Below are 18,305 nucleotides of genomic sequence, written 5' to 3' on the forward strand. Positions count from 1 at the left end.
GGTTTTAACTGTTCTGAGTACTTATTCGAAGCCCTATCTTGCTCCTGGGTGTATATGTATTTTTTAACAGATCAGGCCCCCTCCACCGGCTTTGCTCCGGGTTCCCCGGAGTGCGGAGCCGCTTCTATCGCCGCTCCCCCGGGCCGCTGCCGGGTCGCGACTGCATCGACGGGGCGGTCCCTCGGCAGGGGCCTGGGCCTGCAGGGGGAACCGACTACGGCCCCGTCTGCCCGGGGTAATTCCGCGACAGCGGTAACTCGGTTAGCGGCGTCGTCCCCGGCGACCCCTGCGTTAGGGGACACCCCGGCTCTGAGGGGACGGATGCGGCCGGCTTCTCGGCTTCGCAGCACGACCTGGCGGGACCTGGCGAGCGCGCTTCCTGACTGCGGCGGGGCAGGGCAGGGGGTGGCCGGGGGTTGCGGGACCCCGCGCCGTGAGGGTACCGGGCGGCGCTGCGGGCCTCAGAGCCCGCCTCCGCCCGGGGAGATGCGGGGGAGGCGGGCGGCGGGAGGAGGCGGCCGGAACTGGGCTCTCGAGCTTCCGTTGCGCCCATGCGCTGCTGCCGGCCTCCGGGAGCAACAAAGGAGGGAGCTGGGGGGCAGAGGCTGGCTGGGCCGAGGGAGCCGCGGGGTGAGGGGCGACGCGGCGTGAGGGGCGCAGGGGGCGGCAGCGCTTCCGTATGGGCCTGGGCATGTCGCGGGCGCGGGGTGAAGCGAAGCCGTGGGAAGCGAGGCCCGGCGCAACGCGGGGCGGAACCGGTGCGCCGCGGGGCGGAGGAAGGGGCCGGAGCCCTGGCAGCGCTACGCTCGGAGGCCTCCGGCCGGGATGCGGGGGGGGGGGGGGCTGAGTGATGGGGGGTCCTTTGTGGCCGCCGCTCACGGGTGTTCGTGTCCACAGGACAGGCTCCTCAATGGGGATGGGATCGGCGTGATGGCCCTGGCAGCAGGGAGCGACCTGGTGGCCACCAGCTTTGCGTCGGGGAAGGTAGGGGGGCGCGGGGCCCAGCGGGCAGTGCCGCGACCCTGGGGCAGCCGTGGAGGGAGCCGGGGGGGGATGTTTGCGGAGCACCCCCCAGCTGTTGGTCGCTGGTTAAGGGTGCCTGGGCTGAAGCGGGCTGTGAGGCGAGTTGACAGGAAAGCGTCGAGGTGAGGAGGGCGGTCGCCGGTTTTCCCGTCTGAATTGGATTTCGGGTCTCTTTACAAGTGAGAAAGGCAGCTTGTGGCGGCGGGACAGCTCCCGGCACCTCTGGGGGTGGGTCCTGACGGGATGTTTCTCAGGGGACCTGCGAGTTTGGGGTCCGACTGGACAAGATAACAGCTGTGCAGTGCAAGGAGCATCCCCGAGCTGCTGCTGCTGCTGGGAGAAACGGGACCAAAGGAAACGCGTGAATATTTGTGCTGTGGTGTGAAGAGCCCAGCAGCCACCTCTGTCTACAAGTGTGTTCCAGTGATACCGAGTGCTGCAAATACTTGGCATTATATATGTAGGCTTTCCTTTTGGAAAGATGTACCCTTTTCAGTGTGTCCAAAGAATGGATGTAGGTGATGTAGTAGCTGATGTTAACCAAACATATAAATTTACAAGTTTTTTTTTATGTTTTTGTAGGTTTATTAATCTTGATTTTAGGTACTGAAAGCTGATCCTTCATCCTCCAAGATGGCATTTGTTTCAGCGCAAGGGCCTACAGTGGTGGACCAAACCACTTTGATGAAAAAATACCTTCAGTTTGTGGCTGCTCTTACAGATGTCAATACACGTAAGATACTTTTTTTTCTATTGAAAGTCCTTCAGTAGTTTGTTTCACAAACGTTGCAGTATTGTTTAGACAGTTGATAAATATGTGTTGAATTCACTCTGCATTCCATTTGATTTTTGATTTTTGAAGAAGCAAAATGATGAGTAATACTTGCATGAGCCAAAGTGAGCAAGCTCTGTGTGTGTGTGTGTGCATTTGTGTGATGGTTGATTGTGAGAATTGTGTGCCTTATAATTTGGCAGTGATAGCTAAACTGATAAGATCTGATTGCTTCTTTGATCAATGAGTCTGGTGTTTTCATTCATGATGTAGTTTTATATTTAATTTTTTTGCTCGAATTTTCATTTTCAGCTGATGAAACCAAATTGAAAATGATGCAAGAAGTCAGTGAGAATTTTGAGGTAAATATAAAAACACCCAACAACCCAAATGAAGGCCCACGAAAACCCCCTAACTTTCTGAAATGACAGTCTTCCAAGTGCTTAACATTTGTTGGTTTGATTTCTGATGTTATGTGAGTACAATGTTAATATTAGTATCTTGTGACTTATAACTGTAAATCATAAGTCACTGATTTTAGGTTTGTATTTAGGAATTAGCCAGGTTAATGAAGAATTACAATGTACTTGGAGAGCTCTTTCATTCTCTGATCTTTATTCAGTAAGCATTTAAATAAAGGTGAAGAAATTGATTTTTCTTTAATTTCGAATATGAAATTTCTGTATTTAAAGCTTCTTTGGTTTAGTTCAAATGCTTATTGTACTCTTACGAAGCAGAAGCCTCTCTGGTTCCTGTGAGTAGTTCCATAGTATGGAACTGAGGGAGTTGTCAGATACAGGATCTGACATCAGGAGTGGAGATGGCTCCCATGACATCTTTTGCATGGTGATGGACTGTTAAGTTTAGATGAGCAGCAGAAAAAGAGACAAAAGTTAATCCAACTCTGTTAGCATAAATTACACTTTGTTATGTGTCTGTTTTGAAATTATGGAGAACTGGTTATTTTGTAAGAAGTTCAGGATCCTAGAATCTAGAATGTCATTCTAGCTCTCAGACTATAATTATCTCTGTATCTAGTTTTTTAGTCATGTTGTGATTAAAAAAAAGTGCTACTATTGTGACATATTCTGTCCTTAACTGCTTTATTTGAAGTGATCTTGCGTAGTCCATGATAAAGAAGCATAAATACATATTCTGATCCTGTTTGATGTCTTTGGATATTTTCAAGTAAGCTTTATGCTAGGTTGCATCCAGTAGGTGCAGGATGTTGAAAGCTGTGCCCGTTTTAGTTGTTTCTGAGTTATCGGTGGAATAAATTCAAAGGTGGTGTAACTGTATTACAAAAAAAACCCAACCTAAAAGTTAAAGGCTCAATTCTTGTTTAGTGTGTTTAAGTGATTAAGTAGGTGTCTGTTCTGCATCTATATGCACATGGAGAGCATTTTACAGAGCTTCATAGTACCGTGACTGTCTAAAAATATACGTGTGGAGTTTTGTGTCTGTTTAAGCTGACCTGCCATCTCCAACAAAATTTATCTGACTAAAAGAACAGTTTTAACAGCTTAGTCCAATGATCTATTTAGAATCTCGTGGCTTAGTTGATTCTCTTTGCTTTTGTCTTCAGTAGGGAAGGACTTGTTCAATATTTGCTTTGATAACATTCTGTTGTAACTCACTTGGTTCTGTAGTGTGGTCCTACCCAAAGAGGTGATGAATTGACTTGTACAGAAGTACAGCTCTATTTGCTGGAAAACACTTGAGGGAGCAAGAAGGATCCACTAACATAGTTGTAGTTTGATTTTTTCTGTAGAGGTTGTGGGCAGTGTTGTTGCATTTTGTTAATGCTGGATGGTTTCTTTTCGTCTTCTGTTTCCCTAGTCTCCTTATTAACTCTGTTGCCTGCTTCAGTTTCCAATAGCTGTAAAGCTCCTCAGGTTTTATTTTCCACTTCAAATGATTATTTTTGTTTATTTGATTTTAGTTTTTACTTCGTTTCAAAAATTAGCTGTTCAAATTCTCTCGGCTGCATTATTGATCAGGATGTCTTGCTAGTTAGGGGAAGAACTGACGATAGATTCATGATTCTGGAGGACTTGTGGAAGTGAGGTTTAAAACTGATGTGCTCCACCTTAACATTATCCGCTTGGCAGTGCCAGTTGTTGGGCTGGTTGTTATGGCATTCTGGGCTAGTAGAGGTTATTTCTCTTCTAAACTAATTTCTGGATGGACACACTTGGCAGTTTTGAGTCTTGTTTCTGAGAAATTATTTGTTTGAGGGTTTGTTTTTTTTTTCTTTCTTAATTTCTTCATAGAGATTCTGAATTCCAGATGGGGAAAGAGGAGTGTATTCATTGTTGTTCCAGTCTTCGGCTTGGAGGAGAAAAAACTTCCAGAATCAGCCTCTGTTGCTGCTTCTGACATTTTGTGCCAGCAGCGTTATTCTGAACTCTGTTAGAGTAGTGGGGGTTTTAGTTTCTTGTATGGTTCATATGGGTAGCAGGAATTATGCTAATCTTTTGGTCCTTGCTGTTTAGCATTTATTGGGAAGGTGCTTTCAGAAATTTAAGCTGGATTTGTAAAACTGTACTTTTCCTGGAATGGATTTGTGAGCCACTTTCCAAGAATGCAGCAATACCTGTTTCATTTCTTGTTTGAAACTTTTTCAGTCCTTTCTTCCTCCAAAGTGGAACCATGCTCATGGCGTAAACTTGAGGAGGTTAAGAATCATTCAGAATTGGAAAGACTGTAAAGGAGGTGAAGGAGGAGAAGATGCAGACAGGCTTTTTTTGGAAGACGTTTGAGATGAAGAAAAGATGCAGGCTAAACTATTTGTTCATGCTATCTTGTCTTGCATTGTCATGGTTTAACTGCAGCTGGCAACTAAGCCCCACACAGCTGTTTGCTCAGCCCCTTTGCTGGTATGGGGGAGAGTATCGGAAGGGAAGCTTTATATGCTGACCATGACATCTTACGGTATGAAATATCCCTGGGGTCAGATTGAATCACCTGTCCTGGATCCAGCTCCTTGTGCATCCCCAGCCTCCTGGGGTGAGGAGCAGAAAAGGTCTTGACTCTGTGTAAAAACATCTCTGTGTTATCAAAACTGTTTTCAGCACAAATCCACAATGTAGCCCCATAGCAGCTACTACGAAGAAAATTATCTCTGTCCCTGCCAAAACTAGCACATGCATGTAAAAAGCTTTGTACCTTTCTCATGATATGTCTGCTTTCTTGAAAGCCGTTGGGATAAAAAACCTTTTGTTTTTATAGTGCCTGATGTAATAAAATTTATGGTTGCGTATTACGAAATCTTACTGCAAAGTCAAGAATAGTAGTGGAAATCTATAAAAGGAGGTGGCTTTATAAAACTTTTATGTTATTTAAGGAATAAATAAAGGTGAAAAAAACCCCTGCAATACCCATGCAGATTTTTCAAAAGACTGCTGCATTTTTAGATGTATCTTTAGTAACTGACCAGTGTGTTTCTGCATCGCAGCTGCTTCAGAGAGCTGCCTTTGCAGGTACATAAACTACAGCCGAGATTCCAAATAAACCTCACAGTAGTTGGTTAGTTTTTTTTTTTTAAGGCAGATGCAGCAGTTGCTGATGGAGGAAGCTGGCTCGTCTGATATTTCTGGTTTCACAAGTGGACAGTAGTGCAATATTATTTTCACAGTGGCTTGTAATGTTTGGGTGATGTACGCATGCATGTACACGTTTGCAAAAATAACTAAAATCTTAGTTTAACAGTGCCTGAAAAGTCTTGGGAATTGTAAAGCAATGAAATGTGAGTGTGCTTGTCAGTCTTTCTTGTTCAAGAACATCTACAGCTCTTCCCCGCCCCCCCCCCCCCCCCATTTAAAATACCTGTATGTTATGCCAATTCGATTTTTGTGTGAGGTGACAGTGTTAAAATATATTAAAAAAAAATAATCATCTTACAGTCCATTTGGATTGGAGGAGAGAGGTTAATCTGTGTTTACTTTTGTTTTTCACTAAGTGCTCTGTAGTGTATCAGTAAATGTAAAATCCCAGAATCTAAGAAGAAGTTAATTAAAATGTTTAATAGTGGCTTTGAATGTAACTTAGTATCTAATCTTCCTTTTTTTGCTGTTGTTTTTTGTTGCTTAATTAGAATGTGACATCATCCCCTCAATATTCTACATTCCTGGAACACATCATCCCTAGGTTTCTCACCTTTCTACAGGATGGAGAAGTTCAGTTTCTGCAGGAGAAGCCAGCACAGGTAAACACTGGAGCATCTCTTATGTTTTTGCAACGTATGCAGCAGACTACTTGTTTGGTACTTGATTAACCTAATGAGCTGATGTATGTATAGACTTTGTTCTTAAGAATAAACCTGTCATTTGGCAGGAATTGAAAATGTCCAGTCTCTAAATAAGTTAGTTACAAACTTTGTAAATCTGGCCTTGTATGAAAAGTGAGGAAAAACTATGGGCAACAGAATTGTTTTTCTTGCTGAAATACGATAGACTGTTAGAGATTACTGAATTTACTGTGGAATGAAAGGCAGAAGTTGAGTCTATTGCTCTAAATACTTGAGTTCCTTAAAAATAGTATAATAACTTCCTTTTTCCAACAGTAAATTTGTTAGATTTGATTTACATATGGGTAATAGGAAGCATCATGTATTTGTATGTAACCTTTTGTAAATGATTAATCACTGAAGGACTTAGTGTTCAGTAAACAAAGTACAAGCTCTGCTTTAAGGCATTCCTCTTAACCAGCTTCTGAAGTGTTCCATGAAGTCGTAGTTCTGAGGTTTCCTGTGTCCACCCAAAGTAAAATGGCTTTTTTCTTTTTAAGCATGCAGAAGTGTTAAGCTAAAAACATGTCACAACTGATTAACTTGTTGGTGCTTTTTTTGTGGGCTTTTAGGAAGTTCTGTCACATCTTTGTTTTTTTTTTTTAATGTGTTTTTTTTTTTCAGCAACTCCGAAAGCTGGTGCTTGAAATAATTCACAGAATACCAACAAATGAACATCTTCGTCTTCATACCAAAAATATCCTGTCTGTGATGTTTAGATTTCTAGAGGTATTCTTTTTTTTTCTCTTATAACTGTTTCAAATTTTCATCTTCCTTCAGCTGCAAAAAGTACTAGGAATAGGATTTTTTAATAGCTGTGCTTCTGGAGCAGGAGTGGAAGGGCATGGCATTTAGGCTTCACCAGTGGGATATCTTGCTATCTACAGGTTTTCTGAATATTCTCTTCTGCCCTTTAGAAACCTGGATTTTACAAATGCAGGGAACATTCTCATGCTAGATATTTCATTCATTAATGGTTTTCGGCCAGATACCTTATTCTAGAGACTCTGTTTTGTTTTTTACTTTTGAAGCTCACAGGAAATAACCTGATCTATTTGGAGGTGTCGCAGTGTGTAAATAAACACACTTGTGTGTCTGTCTTTGGGGCAATAGAAACAGGTCTGATGGTCTGGAGTTGAAAGTTCTGGTTTTTGTTGAGGTAGGGGTGTTTAATTTTAGCCATGCTCTAAGGCTGCAAGGTAAATTTGTATCAGGGGAAAGTCGTCTTGCTCATGAAAATTAATATTAATGGGGCACTTGAAGGTTGCTGAGTATAATATTAGAAGGTTTTGAAGTACTTACGCAGGAATTGAAGAATGCAGCAGTAGGCTCACTAAAGATTCTTTACTTTTCAGACGGAGAATGAAGAAAATGTACTGATTTGCTTAAGAATAATTATCGAATTGCACAAACAGTTTCGACCAGCAATCACTCAAGAAGTAGGTCATACATCTTGTTATATGGTATAGAACTTAATGTCATGGTGTTTTGTTCAGGTGGGTTGTTTTGCTTGGATTTTTTTCCTGCTGTCCTTTCTATATTGGCTGACCTATTGTGGTGACCATATATTTATTTATTGATGTATTTATTTTACAGTAATTTTAAAAAGGGATTGCATTGTGCTGGCACCCCTGGGAGAAGCCCAAACTCTTAAAGCTTAGTTGTTTTTGCCTTAAGTGTTTATGGACAAAGTGTTTATGGATTAAACTATGGAATAAAATTCCCACAGAAGGGAAGAGAACTGGTGACTTTTTAGTATATGATGGGAAAATCCTGGAAAAGGAGCATTATGATTGTTCCCTCCACCCCTGCTTCTCTCCTGTGACTCATGAAGGAGCATTTGAAAGTTTTCATTTTTATTCTGTTGCTTTCTTTCATTGATTTTTCTCCTGGGAAGGCTTAGTTGGTTTGTAGTAATTATTTCTAATGAGACTGTATTGGAACTATATTGAGGTGATAGGTAAATTGGATTCTTTCCAAGTGCAATTCGAATGAATATTGGTAAAACAGAAGGAATAATTAAGTGCTTTCAGATTCTTTTTAAATAACATGAAAAATACGCTCTAGTGGTGACTATGAAGATTTTATATAATTGTACTGTTAATACAGAGTTTCTAAACCAGTGAAAACCTTTTTTTCTTTATGGTAAACTGACTTCTTCCTTACTAGATCCATCATTTTTTGGACTTTGTGAAACAGATTTACAAGGAACTTCCTAAAGTAGTGGTAAGCTTTTTATTTCTTAAATTGCCCTTACTATGGTCAGACAGGTAGTTTTTATTTCTTAATTTTATTTCTAAAAGATATTAACATAATTACTTTTGTATGTAGTGATACAAAGTAAATATAGTTTTAATAAAAACATTTAACAAAATACATCTAAACCAGAGAGATTTAGATTTTGAATTAGAAAGCTTTCTGTTTATAGCACAGTATTACTGGTAACAGCAAACCGAGGTAAACTTGAGGTAAACTTGTCTAATAAAGCAGTTGACTGCAGTTGGTGTCCATGTAGCCAAATGTCTTTTTTTGAGGGAAAGGTGAGGTGATGTACTTCCCACCAGCAGACAGAGCTCTTCAGTGTGCTTGATCTCTGTGGAGGCCATCACCTGCTCTTCCTCACTGATACAGAGCATCTCTTTGGACAATTTTCTTTAGCAAAAGAGCCACCTTGGTTGGGGATGCTTCTCTGCTGCTTGCTGTAGTGGAAGGTTGCAGGATATGTCTGTAGTCCTAGTAGATCCATCATGTGCAGAGAAGAAAAGACTGCCCACAGTTAGTTGTAGGGGGAAATTATATGGTTGAATTCCAGTTAGATAAATAGCTTTTTGACTATCATTAGCATCATATTTTTTTTTCTGCTCTTTGCTTTTAGAATCGGTATTTTGAGAATCCTCAGGTGATCCCAGAGAACACTGTTCCTACTCCTGAAATGGTTGGCATGATTACAACAATTGTGGTGAAAGTAAACCCTGAGCGAGAAGATAGTGAAACAAGAACAGTGAGTATTCAACTGCTCGTTAACTGTGACACTGTCCGTATCGCAATATCCCAAATCGTAAGGGCAGGTAAAAGTAATAGGCTTTCTTCTTGCTTGTTTTTCTTAAAAAGACTTATTTGTAGAAGCTGATTGAAACTTTGCAGGTCTTTTCTATGCAGTTATAGTTACAGGATTTTTATGTAATATAATACCAAATGGCTTTGTGCAAGTGTTATTATCACAAAGTATATTGTAATTAAACTGAGTAGTTTCTTTAAAAATGTATTTCAGATGCTTTTTTTGAATTAATAACTAAACTGTTTAGAGCCCATGTATTCTTTCTTTCAGCATTCTATAATTCCCAGAGGATCATTATCTCTAAAGGTCTTGGCTGAGCTACCTATTATTGTTGTTCTTATGTATCAGGTTAGTAAAATCTAGTATTTCATATATGTATTAATGGATATATGCTCTTTATTCCAAATGGCTTGTGAACTTCTGCTGGCCAACATAGTATTAAAAATGAATGTAGTGTATTTTTGAGATTAAAATATGGTCTAAAAATAAGCTGCTGATTTTTTTTTTTTATTAGCTCTCAAATAAGTTGACTGCAACTGTGACCTGTACATTTCTCTAATAATACTTTATTTTTTTTTAAGCTCTACAAATTGAACATTCATAATGTAGTAGCTGAATTTGTGCCCTTGATTATGAACACTATTATAATACAGGTTTCTGCTCAAGCAAGGTAAGAGCATTTTAAAGGTATTTTGATGTCATTTGGGATAAGCTACTTAAATCTGTCATTCAGTATTGCCCAGAATATTTTTGTCTTGCATCTCCTGTGGTTTTTGTTTCTATTCTTACTGTAGAGTTTCTGACACAAATCTATATTACTACAAATAGTATATGATGGAGACCATCACATGGAGAGCTAGGACACTAACTGTTGTTTAATCTTTACCACCAGGGGTACATTTTTTCTGTTCTAAGTTATGGCTTAGGTGAAGCCTTGTGATGTTGCAGATAGGGGTGCCACTTTTCCTGCTTCAGATAGATGTTTGTAAGGAGCAGCAAAGGGTGCTGAGCAGGGCAGCAGGAGTGAAATCTCTATTTTCCTATCTGCCTGGCTGATCTGAATAAATGGTTGAGGCTTGCGAGAGACAGACGAGTCTGTGGGAGGGAATATTGCTTGAGAGAAAAATGAAGCCAAGCATTTGATGTTGATGTATTGCCTTGGCTTTCTGTAGAAAGCTGAAAACTGTATGGCTGCCTCAGGGCTGTGCATTTCTGCTTGGAGCATAAGATGCTGCGAATGAAAACAGCATAGAGCTTCTTGAAAATGAGCTCTCCCATGATGATTTTATTCCCTTATGAGGCAAGAACCTCACTACAAGATGATGTAATTTGAACCTTCTGTGAATTTTCTAAATGAAGGTATTAAAGAGGAGGAACAAAATTGTAACTGCTGTTCAATTTCATTTCAGGCAACATAAACTTTATAACAAGGAATTGTATGCCGATTTTATCGCTGCTCAAATTAAAACATTGTCTTTTTTGGCTTACATCATAAGAATTTACCAGGTAGGTTGTATTTTTGTTGCTTTATTACTGCTAGTGCAGCAGATCTCTAATTACGTTGTCAGGCCAGTGACCAGCATGACTGCAGTGTATCAGACAAGATAGACAAGAATGTGTTCCAAATCTGAAGACAGGGCTATACTTGGCCATCCTTTCAGAAGTATTGTCATGTGAATGCATAGTAAAAACGCGCTGTTTCTCTTGCCCTGGGCATTTATAGAATGGCTATTGTACTTTAGTTTTATAAGTAGACTTTGTAAAGTGAAACAAGTGAATTTTAATTGAATGTTCCTTTGCAAATGTAAAGCAAACCTTTAAAATAGAATGTCGTAATAATTGTATTCGTGTTATTTTATTGTAGGAATTAGTGGCTAAATATTCTCAGCAAATGGTAAAAGGAATGTTGCAGTTGCTCTCCAATTGTCCAGCTGAAACTGCACACCTCCGCAAGGAGCTTCTGATTGCTGCTAAGCACATCTTGACAACAGACTTGAGGAGCCGTATGTAGTACTTTTTAAAAATGGATCTATAAATGGGAAGATTTTTAACTATTTGTATGTATTTAACGGGCATATTGCTTATTATTTGTTTCAGACTATTCCATAGTTCTCATTCTTTTGAGAGTTTGTGTGATTTTTTTTTTTTTTTTGTTTCATTTTGACTATTTTCTTTTTCCTTAATAAAATCATCTGAGTAAGGTGGCAGAGTGAGCAAGTGCCATTTCTAGCTTTCCAAGTATCTATTGTTCCAGTTAATTACTACTTGATGATAAACATTTGTGTTAGTTTGTAATTGTGCATTTAATTGTATGGATACTTTAAAATACTAATCTGTTAACCTGAGTGGAAGTAGTTCTGTCAAATCCTGATACCGTATTTTTGATTCAGTTTATCTAGTATTTGCCTTTAGCAGAGGAAAGCTGTTTTTTGGTCTGCCTGAATTAATGAGGTTTGGTTGGTATGTTCTGTTTCGGCAGAATTGCCAAATTGGAGATGAGTGTGCCTTGTAAAGTATTAACTTCTGTCTTTTCATCTTTGCTGTGTGGTCCCATTTCTTTTCCTCTGCTGACAGCAGTTATGGGGCAGTGTGATGTCTTAGAGGTGGTGTTAGTTCGCCAAAAAAAAAAAAAAAAATAGCATGTTTCCTAGTTAGAATTATAGAACGGTTTGGGTTGGAAGGGACCTTAGGATCATTTAGTTCCAACCCCCCTGCTATGGGCAGGGACACCCTATGCTAGACCACGTTACCCAAGCCCTTGTCCAACCCATCCTTGAACACTGCCAGGAATAGAGCATTCACCACTCATTTGGGCACCCTGTTCCAGTGCCTCGCCACCCTCACAGTAAAGACCTTCTTCCTTATGTCTAATCTGAACTTCCCCTATTTAAGTTTGACCCATTCCCCCTTGTCCTGTTGTTACAGTCCCTGATGAAGAGTCCCTCTCCAGCATCCTTGTAGGCACCCTTCAGATATTGGAAGGCTGCTCTAAGTTCTCCACGCAGCCTTTTCTTCTCCAGGCTGAGTTCTGGAATTTAGTATTGTGGTTACATGGAAAGCTGTTTTGGCTATTTTTCTAAAGAAATTAGCTTAATTGTTCTACAGTTTTCAGTCTCTTCTTAAAAACTTTCGAACTTGGCCCATTTCAACCAAATTCAGCAGAGTAGTAAGGTCTTAAAGATTCCATGTTCTGCATCCTTTGTGAACTTCAGTGTTTGGATAGCGGAGAAAACCTGAGTTAGTGTCTCCACTGGAGGAATAAACAGCAGTGTGAGCTTAGACATTCATTGCTCTTGGTCAGCTGTCTCGTGTTTTAGGACACATATTGATAACTCATCCTTCCAGCCCTGCTGTTGGCTACCTGGCAGCCCAAAGTGGATGTAGAGGAGGAAATGCTTAGAAATATTAAGATGAAGAGGGAACATGGAGAGCTGCAGAAGATTAGGCTTTGGTCATTCTGTTGGTGCCATTCAACTTACTTGGCAAAATGAGTGCTAAGGGAAGTGTTTCATGTTTCTCAGTCTTGCAGTTGTTATTGTTGTCAGTGAAATAATATTTCAAATTGAGTCTTCTGTGTTGATTGAGAGTTGATGAATAATGCCTTGTATTTTACTGTGATGCATTTTGTCTATGTGGAACTCTGTTTCTGATTCTAAAAGAGAGTGAAGGTGCAGCTGTACTCACTCTTTCTACTGTCATCACTGTAAACACTACCCCTAGGAATATTTCATATCAATAATTTGTGGCATGCACATAAATATTAGGTGGAGGTTTTAGAACCTAGCTTAGAATATAGAATAGAGATGTCTACTTCAAAAGGCTAGAGTGGATTATGTGGCATTTCTGAAACTCTAATGACCGTACATTGCAAACACATCTTAATTTCAACGTAATGCATTCTTATGTTTATGAAGTTTAATGAGAGAGTTCAATCAATAGTCCAGTGTAAACAATTTATTATTACTTGCTTTGTTTTAATTTTTCTTACTAATTCATAGTAAGAGTAATAGCAAAACACAGGAATATTAATGTTAAATGTGATCAATACATAGAAACTCATTACTGGTTTTCAGTTTGCATTTCCTTTGCGTTTTTTGTCAGGATTTGTGCCTTTAACTCTTTGTTTGGTGGTAACACCAGTGCAATTCAGAGTAATTCCTTTTTTAGAGTGGTTTGATGATCAAAGGAAGTTCCTTTCCAACTATTTAGTGGACTCACCTTTTTTTCTCAATAGTAGTATTTTTTGGCTATGACTGAATGTATTCATTTCATGACAAGGTTGTGGCGACTGCCTTGTAAAACAATGGATTATCTTTGCATTTAGAATCTTTATTCCCATTCTTTGTTTGCTTTTTCCATTGTAAGTTTTCCAGATCTCTAGCCTACTCAAAAACCAATTCTGACATTCCCCTTTTAAACTTCCTCCATGATTTGCAGAATGTGATGTTCTCTTAAAGCAAAGACAGCTACCATATTGTCCCTTTGATTTAAGTGGAACTCACTGATTCCTTGTCCATTTGAGGTTTCATTCAGAAAATGCTGGATTTTAATCTTTAATATTGTTTGAAAATCTGTGGAGGATGAAAGTTGCTGGATATTCCTCTTTCTCTAACTCTTTGCTTATTTTTAATCAGGTTTAGCTTGTTGCGTTTTTCAAAGGCAGGAGCGCTTAATCCTTCAGGCCGCTTCCATCATCTGCCTTTAGGGTGGAGTAACCTAAGCAATTCCATAAACTTTTTGATTTCTAAATTTAAAAAGGAAAATGCTTCTTCAGTCTTGCTTTGTCACTTGATTGTTGTTTTTTTTTTGTTACTGGAATCTTCCTTTTTGTTCCCTGGACCCCAGGTTGCTTGTAATCCTCCTTATGTGTTGGGTTAGAGCTTGAATGATAGTTTTGTTGTACTAGTGTTGCCCAAACTTGTCCCTTCCAGTAACTCATTTGTTGCATTTAAAAAAGTTTTGCAAAGATGGAAATAATGTTTTTTCTCTTTCCAGTTGTAACTGTTTTTATTGTGTCAATGCTGTGGCTTTGTGTACTGTAAGGTTACTCAAGGGGCAAGTGGAGGTCATAGTTACAAGAGGTTAATTGGAGGTTTCCTTCATTTACAAGTGTCACTTAAACACTGCCTTTCGTAAGCTTCAGGAATGAATTTTGTAATCAAAACTCTTTGACTTAGGTTTAAATATGTAAGTGGTTTCATGCTTAACTGTCTTATTTTGACTATTTCCTATGTCAGTCATGTATAGCTTTTTCTTTTTTCTCTCTCTTTTTTTTAATATAGAATTTATTCCATGTATGGACAAGCTCTTTGATGAATCTATACTAATTGGCTCTGGATACACTGCCCGAGAGACACTGAGGTATGACAGAAAGTTTGGAATGGCTTTCTGAGTACCTGCCAGGGCTAGTTTCTTTCAAGGTTTATTAATGTTTACAGTGATGTCTGTATAAGGTCTTAAATCTTTGCTTTAAATAACTGATCTTATTAGATTCCAATATTGGAAAGGCTTCTGTTGCTGTAGAGTGTTTATTGTTGAATACTTTGATGCTGCAGCATGGTAGTGTGAGTGTAGGGCAAAATGAGATAAACGGGGGCATGAAAATGATTTGATTCCTTAAATTGCAGAGCACAACTGAAACAGTTGTTACTGTGAAATCAACTCGGTATCTTCTTCATATTTCATGAAACTGCCTAAATCTTGTGTGCAGTGTAAAATCTGAATGAGTTTTAAACTGTTTTGGCAATAAGTACTTTAAAACTTATTCATTCACAGTTGAAAAACAAATAAATGGGGAGAATACTTACTTTCTTTGACTTCAGTAGATACTTATATACAGTTTTTATGTGCTTTTGCTGATCAAATGAAAATATGCAAGCAAGAAGAATTACTTCCTCTTGCTCAAGAATCAAGTGTACCTTACAGACAACATGTATTAGATTTAGAAGTTTTCTCTCTTCTAGATGCTTAAACCTGGTATTTAAAAAGAAATGATTTTTCAAATCTATTTTCATAGCTACTTTTGAAATCATGAATCATCAGTGATCATCAGTTGTGAAACAGGTTACTAGTGCTTCTTAAAATGTGGTTTAAAACATGCTCATTTGCTGTCAACTGTTGATGTTAATGTGTACTGGGGATGATGTTCAGCAATGAGGAAAGGTGAGAGAGGTAGCATTAGTGTTGTGGGACAGATTAATGAATCTTTGGTTATAATTCTCTTGTGTAATTAAAAAAGATGTGTGAATTTGGGATTTGCATATAAAAATAGAAAATGTGGATTTAGAATCTTGGAAATAGCTCCAGGCAATAATTATTGGTTAAGTGCAATTAACAACAATCTGAATTGTCCTCAATGTGTTTTCTTCATTTCTTGTTTTTACTGATAGACCGCTTGCATATAGTACACTGGCAGACCTGGTACATCATGTCCGTCAACATTTACCACTCAATGATCTCTCCCTTGCTGTCCAGTTATTTGCCAAGAACATTGATGATGAGTCGCTGCCTAGCAGTATCCAGACAATGTCTTGCAAGCTTCTACTAAATTTGGTAGACTGTATCCGGTCTAAAAGTGAACAGGAAAATGGAAATGGTAGAGATATTCTTATGAGAATGCTGGAGGTATTAATTTGTTTAAAACATTTGCTAATGAGTTGAATATCCTATTTTATAGTATGCTGTTAATTATATTTTACATTCTCCTTTCTTCAGAAATGAGAATATGTAGAAACAGTCTGCATACTGTATTTCATTTCAGGATTTTAGAGAAGGGCTCTTTAAAATGCAGTGCAGCTGGGATAATATCTCAGATACAGCTGAGGTACTTTGCCAGCTCAGCTTATTCATTTAGTGACTTGTTTAAAAGCAGGAAACCGGATGTCTGTGATGCTAGGGTAAGAGGATTATCTCACAGGTCCTTGGCATAGCCCTGTATAATCTGTAATATGTGCAATATCTGAACTTTCGAGACCTACTGATCCTTTTAAGGATCATCTTTATATGGAGGACTTTTGAGGGGGCCTTTTCTTTTTGTTACTTTTGAAAATCAGGGGTGCACCAGGGAAGCTGTCATCCATGGTGCAGTATAAGTGAAATGCAACCTACTTGCTGTAGCCAAGTTTTAATGGAAGAAGGTTGCCTAAGTGTTTCTTCTGCCACAACAGGAAGATGCATTCAGCTGTAGAGTAAAATAGTAAAACACTTGTAGGGTGAATAGTGGTTTAATAATCTAATTTTGGGATGTGAGACCATGTCTTGAAATCTAAATCAAACTAGTGCTTTAAGATGACAGGAAGCTGTGTGGCTGCTTGTTTTGGTGATCTAGAAATTTTGAATGTAGTGGATCCCCTGCATCTTTGACTCTTCTTCTGTCAGTGACAGACTGTCACAGTTCTGAGTGTCCCAGGGAAGAGTTTAGTTATTTTATAGTTATCTCCAGATTATATGGTATTACCTTTTTTAAAGCAGCAGTAATTTAGGGAATGGCTTTCATCCTAAATATGGAATACAGGTGATGGCAAGAAGGGAGCATACAGAACTTTGCTGGTAGTGCAGAAATACCTGAGCAAGCTAAGTCGATCTAGACTTTAAAATCTGGGAAGTACAGAAAACTTTAAATTGAAACTTTGTGCATTATGTCCCTTGCTTGGTATCAGCCAAGAGGCAGAAATGTTGGGGACCGCTGTTCTGCAGGATTGATTATTGCTTTATAAGGCTGATATATGCATACAACTAAAAGTTAAACCTATGATGTATACATCTTTTAATACGTATCTGATACACAGTAAACATAGGTCTGACAAATCTGAGCTTTTTTTTACTTAGTAGTAAATATTTATACACTGAAATATTAAGTCTTTTTAGAAATGAATTCAAATAGCTGTACATTTTAAATTAATTAGAACTGTAGAGGTCAGTTTTTAGTTGATGGTTTTACCAGTTTTCAGCAAATATTTTTACTTTTAGAATTTATTAAAAAGTAAGCAAACTACATGTTGGTACATGTTAAATGAGCACGTTAAATGTCTGCTGTCATTGGGTGACCTCAGGAATACTGTTGTAAATTTTTTGATCTCAGTATGCTGACTTGAATTGTTAGTATTTTTAAATTTAGAATGGTTAGTTGAAGAAGAAACTTACTTTCTTTTTTCTCCTCCTCCCTGCTCTTTGATTTGCTTTTCCTGTTTCTGTCTTAGGTTTTTGTTCTGAAATTTCACACTATAGCACGATACCAGCTGTCTGTAATCTTTAAGAAATGCAAGCCACAGTCTGAGCTTGGAGCTGCGGAAGCCGCGTTACCCGGAGTACCAACAGCAGCAAATGCAGCTCCTGTTCCTGTTCCATCTCCTGCCCCAGCCACTCCTGTGGCCCCTGCACCAGTACCTGTGTTTGAAAAACAAGGGGAGAAAGAAAAAGAAGATAAACAGACGTTTCAGGTCACAGATTGCCGAAGCTTAGTGAAGACTTTGGTCTGTGGTGTCAAGACAATCACATGGGGCATAACGTCATGCAAAGCTCCTGGTGGTAAAACTGCATAATATTTAATTACATTGATCTTTTGTAATTCTACAATTAAAACAAGATACTTCTTTTTAATGGTTAACCACTGCTTTATTCTTTATCTTCTTTCAGAAGCACAATTCATTCCCAATAAGCAGTTGCAACCTAAAGAGACTCAAATCTATATAAAACTGGTAAAATACGCAATGCAAGCATTAGATATTTATCAGGTATGTAACCTGACTGTTCAGCACTTTTATTTGTACAGTTACTGTGTGCTAGATCTTTTAATAAGGAATTATTTGCCAGCTAAAAGACAAATCTCACATGAGGTATGTTTTCATTAAGTCTTTAATTTCAGTATCCAGCTGTTGGGAAATGTTATGAATTTCAAAGTACTTACCAGGAACAAATTATTTTCTTAACAGCTGTAATTGTCTGTGTTTATACAGTCAGGTCAGACTGAAAGCAGTTGTCTTTTATGTGGTGGATTAGATATTTTCATGAGGTAGTTTAGCTGTCAATTGAAGTATTCACACGGCTGCGTTTGTCTTCTGTAGCTACACATAGCACTGATGAAATGTAAATGTACATGATTTGGAATTAAGTAACTTTGCAAATATGATATCTCCTGCTGTTGGCTTTCTCCACTTCCGACTTAG

At 38.9% G+C, this 18,305-nt stretch overlaps 1 protein-coding gene and 1 non-coding gene across 5 annotated transcripts in view; both read left to right on the forward strand.

The window, feature by feature from the left end:
* The first annotated feature begins 406 nt into the window (after window positions 1-406).
* Window positions 407-18,305, forward strand: part of TRRAP (transformation/transcription domain associated protein) — a 99,747-nt gene continuing 81,848 nt past the window's right edge. For 3 of the 4 annotated variants that reach the window (XM_061473168.1, XM_061473167.1, XM_061473169.1), the window contains exons 1-17: window positions 408-630; window positions 898-984; window positions 1,606-1,756; window positions 2,108-2,157; window positions 5,892-6,002; window positions 6,708-6,812; window positions 7,439-7,522; window positions 8,253-8,309; window positions 8,959-9,084; window positions 9,412-9,489; window positions 9,723-9,811; window positions 10,551-10,647; window positions 11,006-11,144; window positions 14,424-14,502; window positions 15,531-15,765; window positions 17,340-17,667; window positions 17,776-17,873. In XM_061473168.1, the coding sequence (XP_061329152.1) occupies window positions 1,657-1,756; window positions 2,108-2,157; window positions 5,892-6,002; window positions 6,708-6,812; window positions 7,439-7,522; window positions 8,253-8,309; window positions 8,959-9,084; window positions 9,412-9,489; window positions 9,723-9,811; window positions 10,551-10,647; window positions 11,006-11,144; window positions 14,424-14,502; window positions 15,531-15,765; window positions 17,340-17,667; window positions 17,776-17,873 (1,776 nt within the window). In that variant the 5' untranslated portion in view covers window positions 408-630; window positions 898-984; window positions 1,606-1,656. Of the gene's footprint in view, window positions 631-897; window positions 985-1,605; window positions 1,757-2,107; window positions 2,158-5,891; window positions 6,003-6,707; window positions 6,813-7,438; window positions 7,523-8,252; window positions 8,310-8,958; window positions 9,085-9,411; window positions 9,490-9,722; window positions 9,812-10,550; window positions 10,648-11,005; window positions 11,145-14,423; window positions 14,503-15,530; window positions 15,766-17,339; window positions 17,668-17,775; window positions 17,874-18,305 lie in introns of all 4 variants that reach the window. The other variant, XM_061473166.1, reaches the window with a different exon arrangement.
* On the forward strand, window positions 1,882-2,030 carry LOC133279997 (small nucleolar RNA ZL1). The gene has a single exon (XR_009747033.1). It is a non-coding gene; the product is annotated as a small nucleolar RNA ZL1 (small nucleolar RNA).

Source organism: Pezoporus flaviventris, unplaced genomic scaffold, assembly GCF_033815535.1.
Source record: "Pezoporus flaviventris isolate CSIRO_AGI_PZ_B2104156 unplaced genomic scaffold, CSIRO_AGI_Pfla_v1 ptg000078l, whole genome shotgun sequence".
Lineage (NCBI taxonomy): Eukaryota > Metazoa > Chordata > Aves > Psittaciformes > Psittacidae > Pezoporus > Pezoporus flaviventris.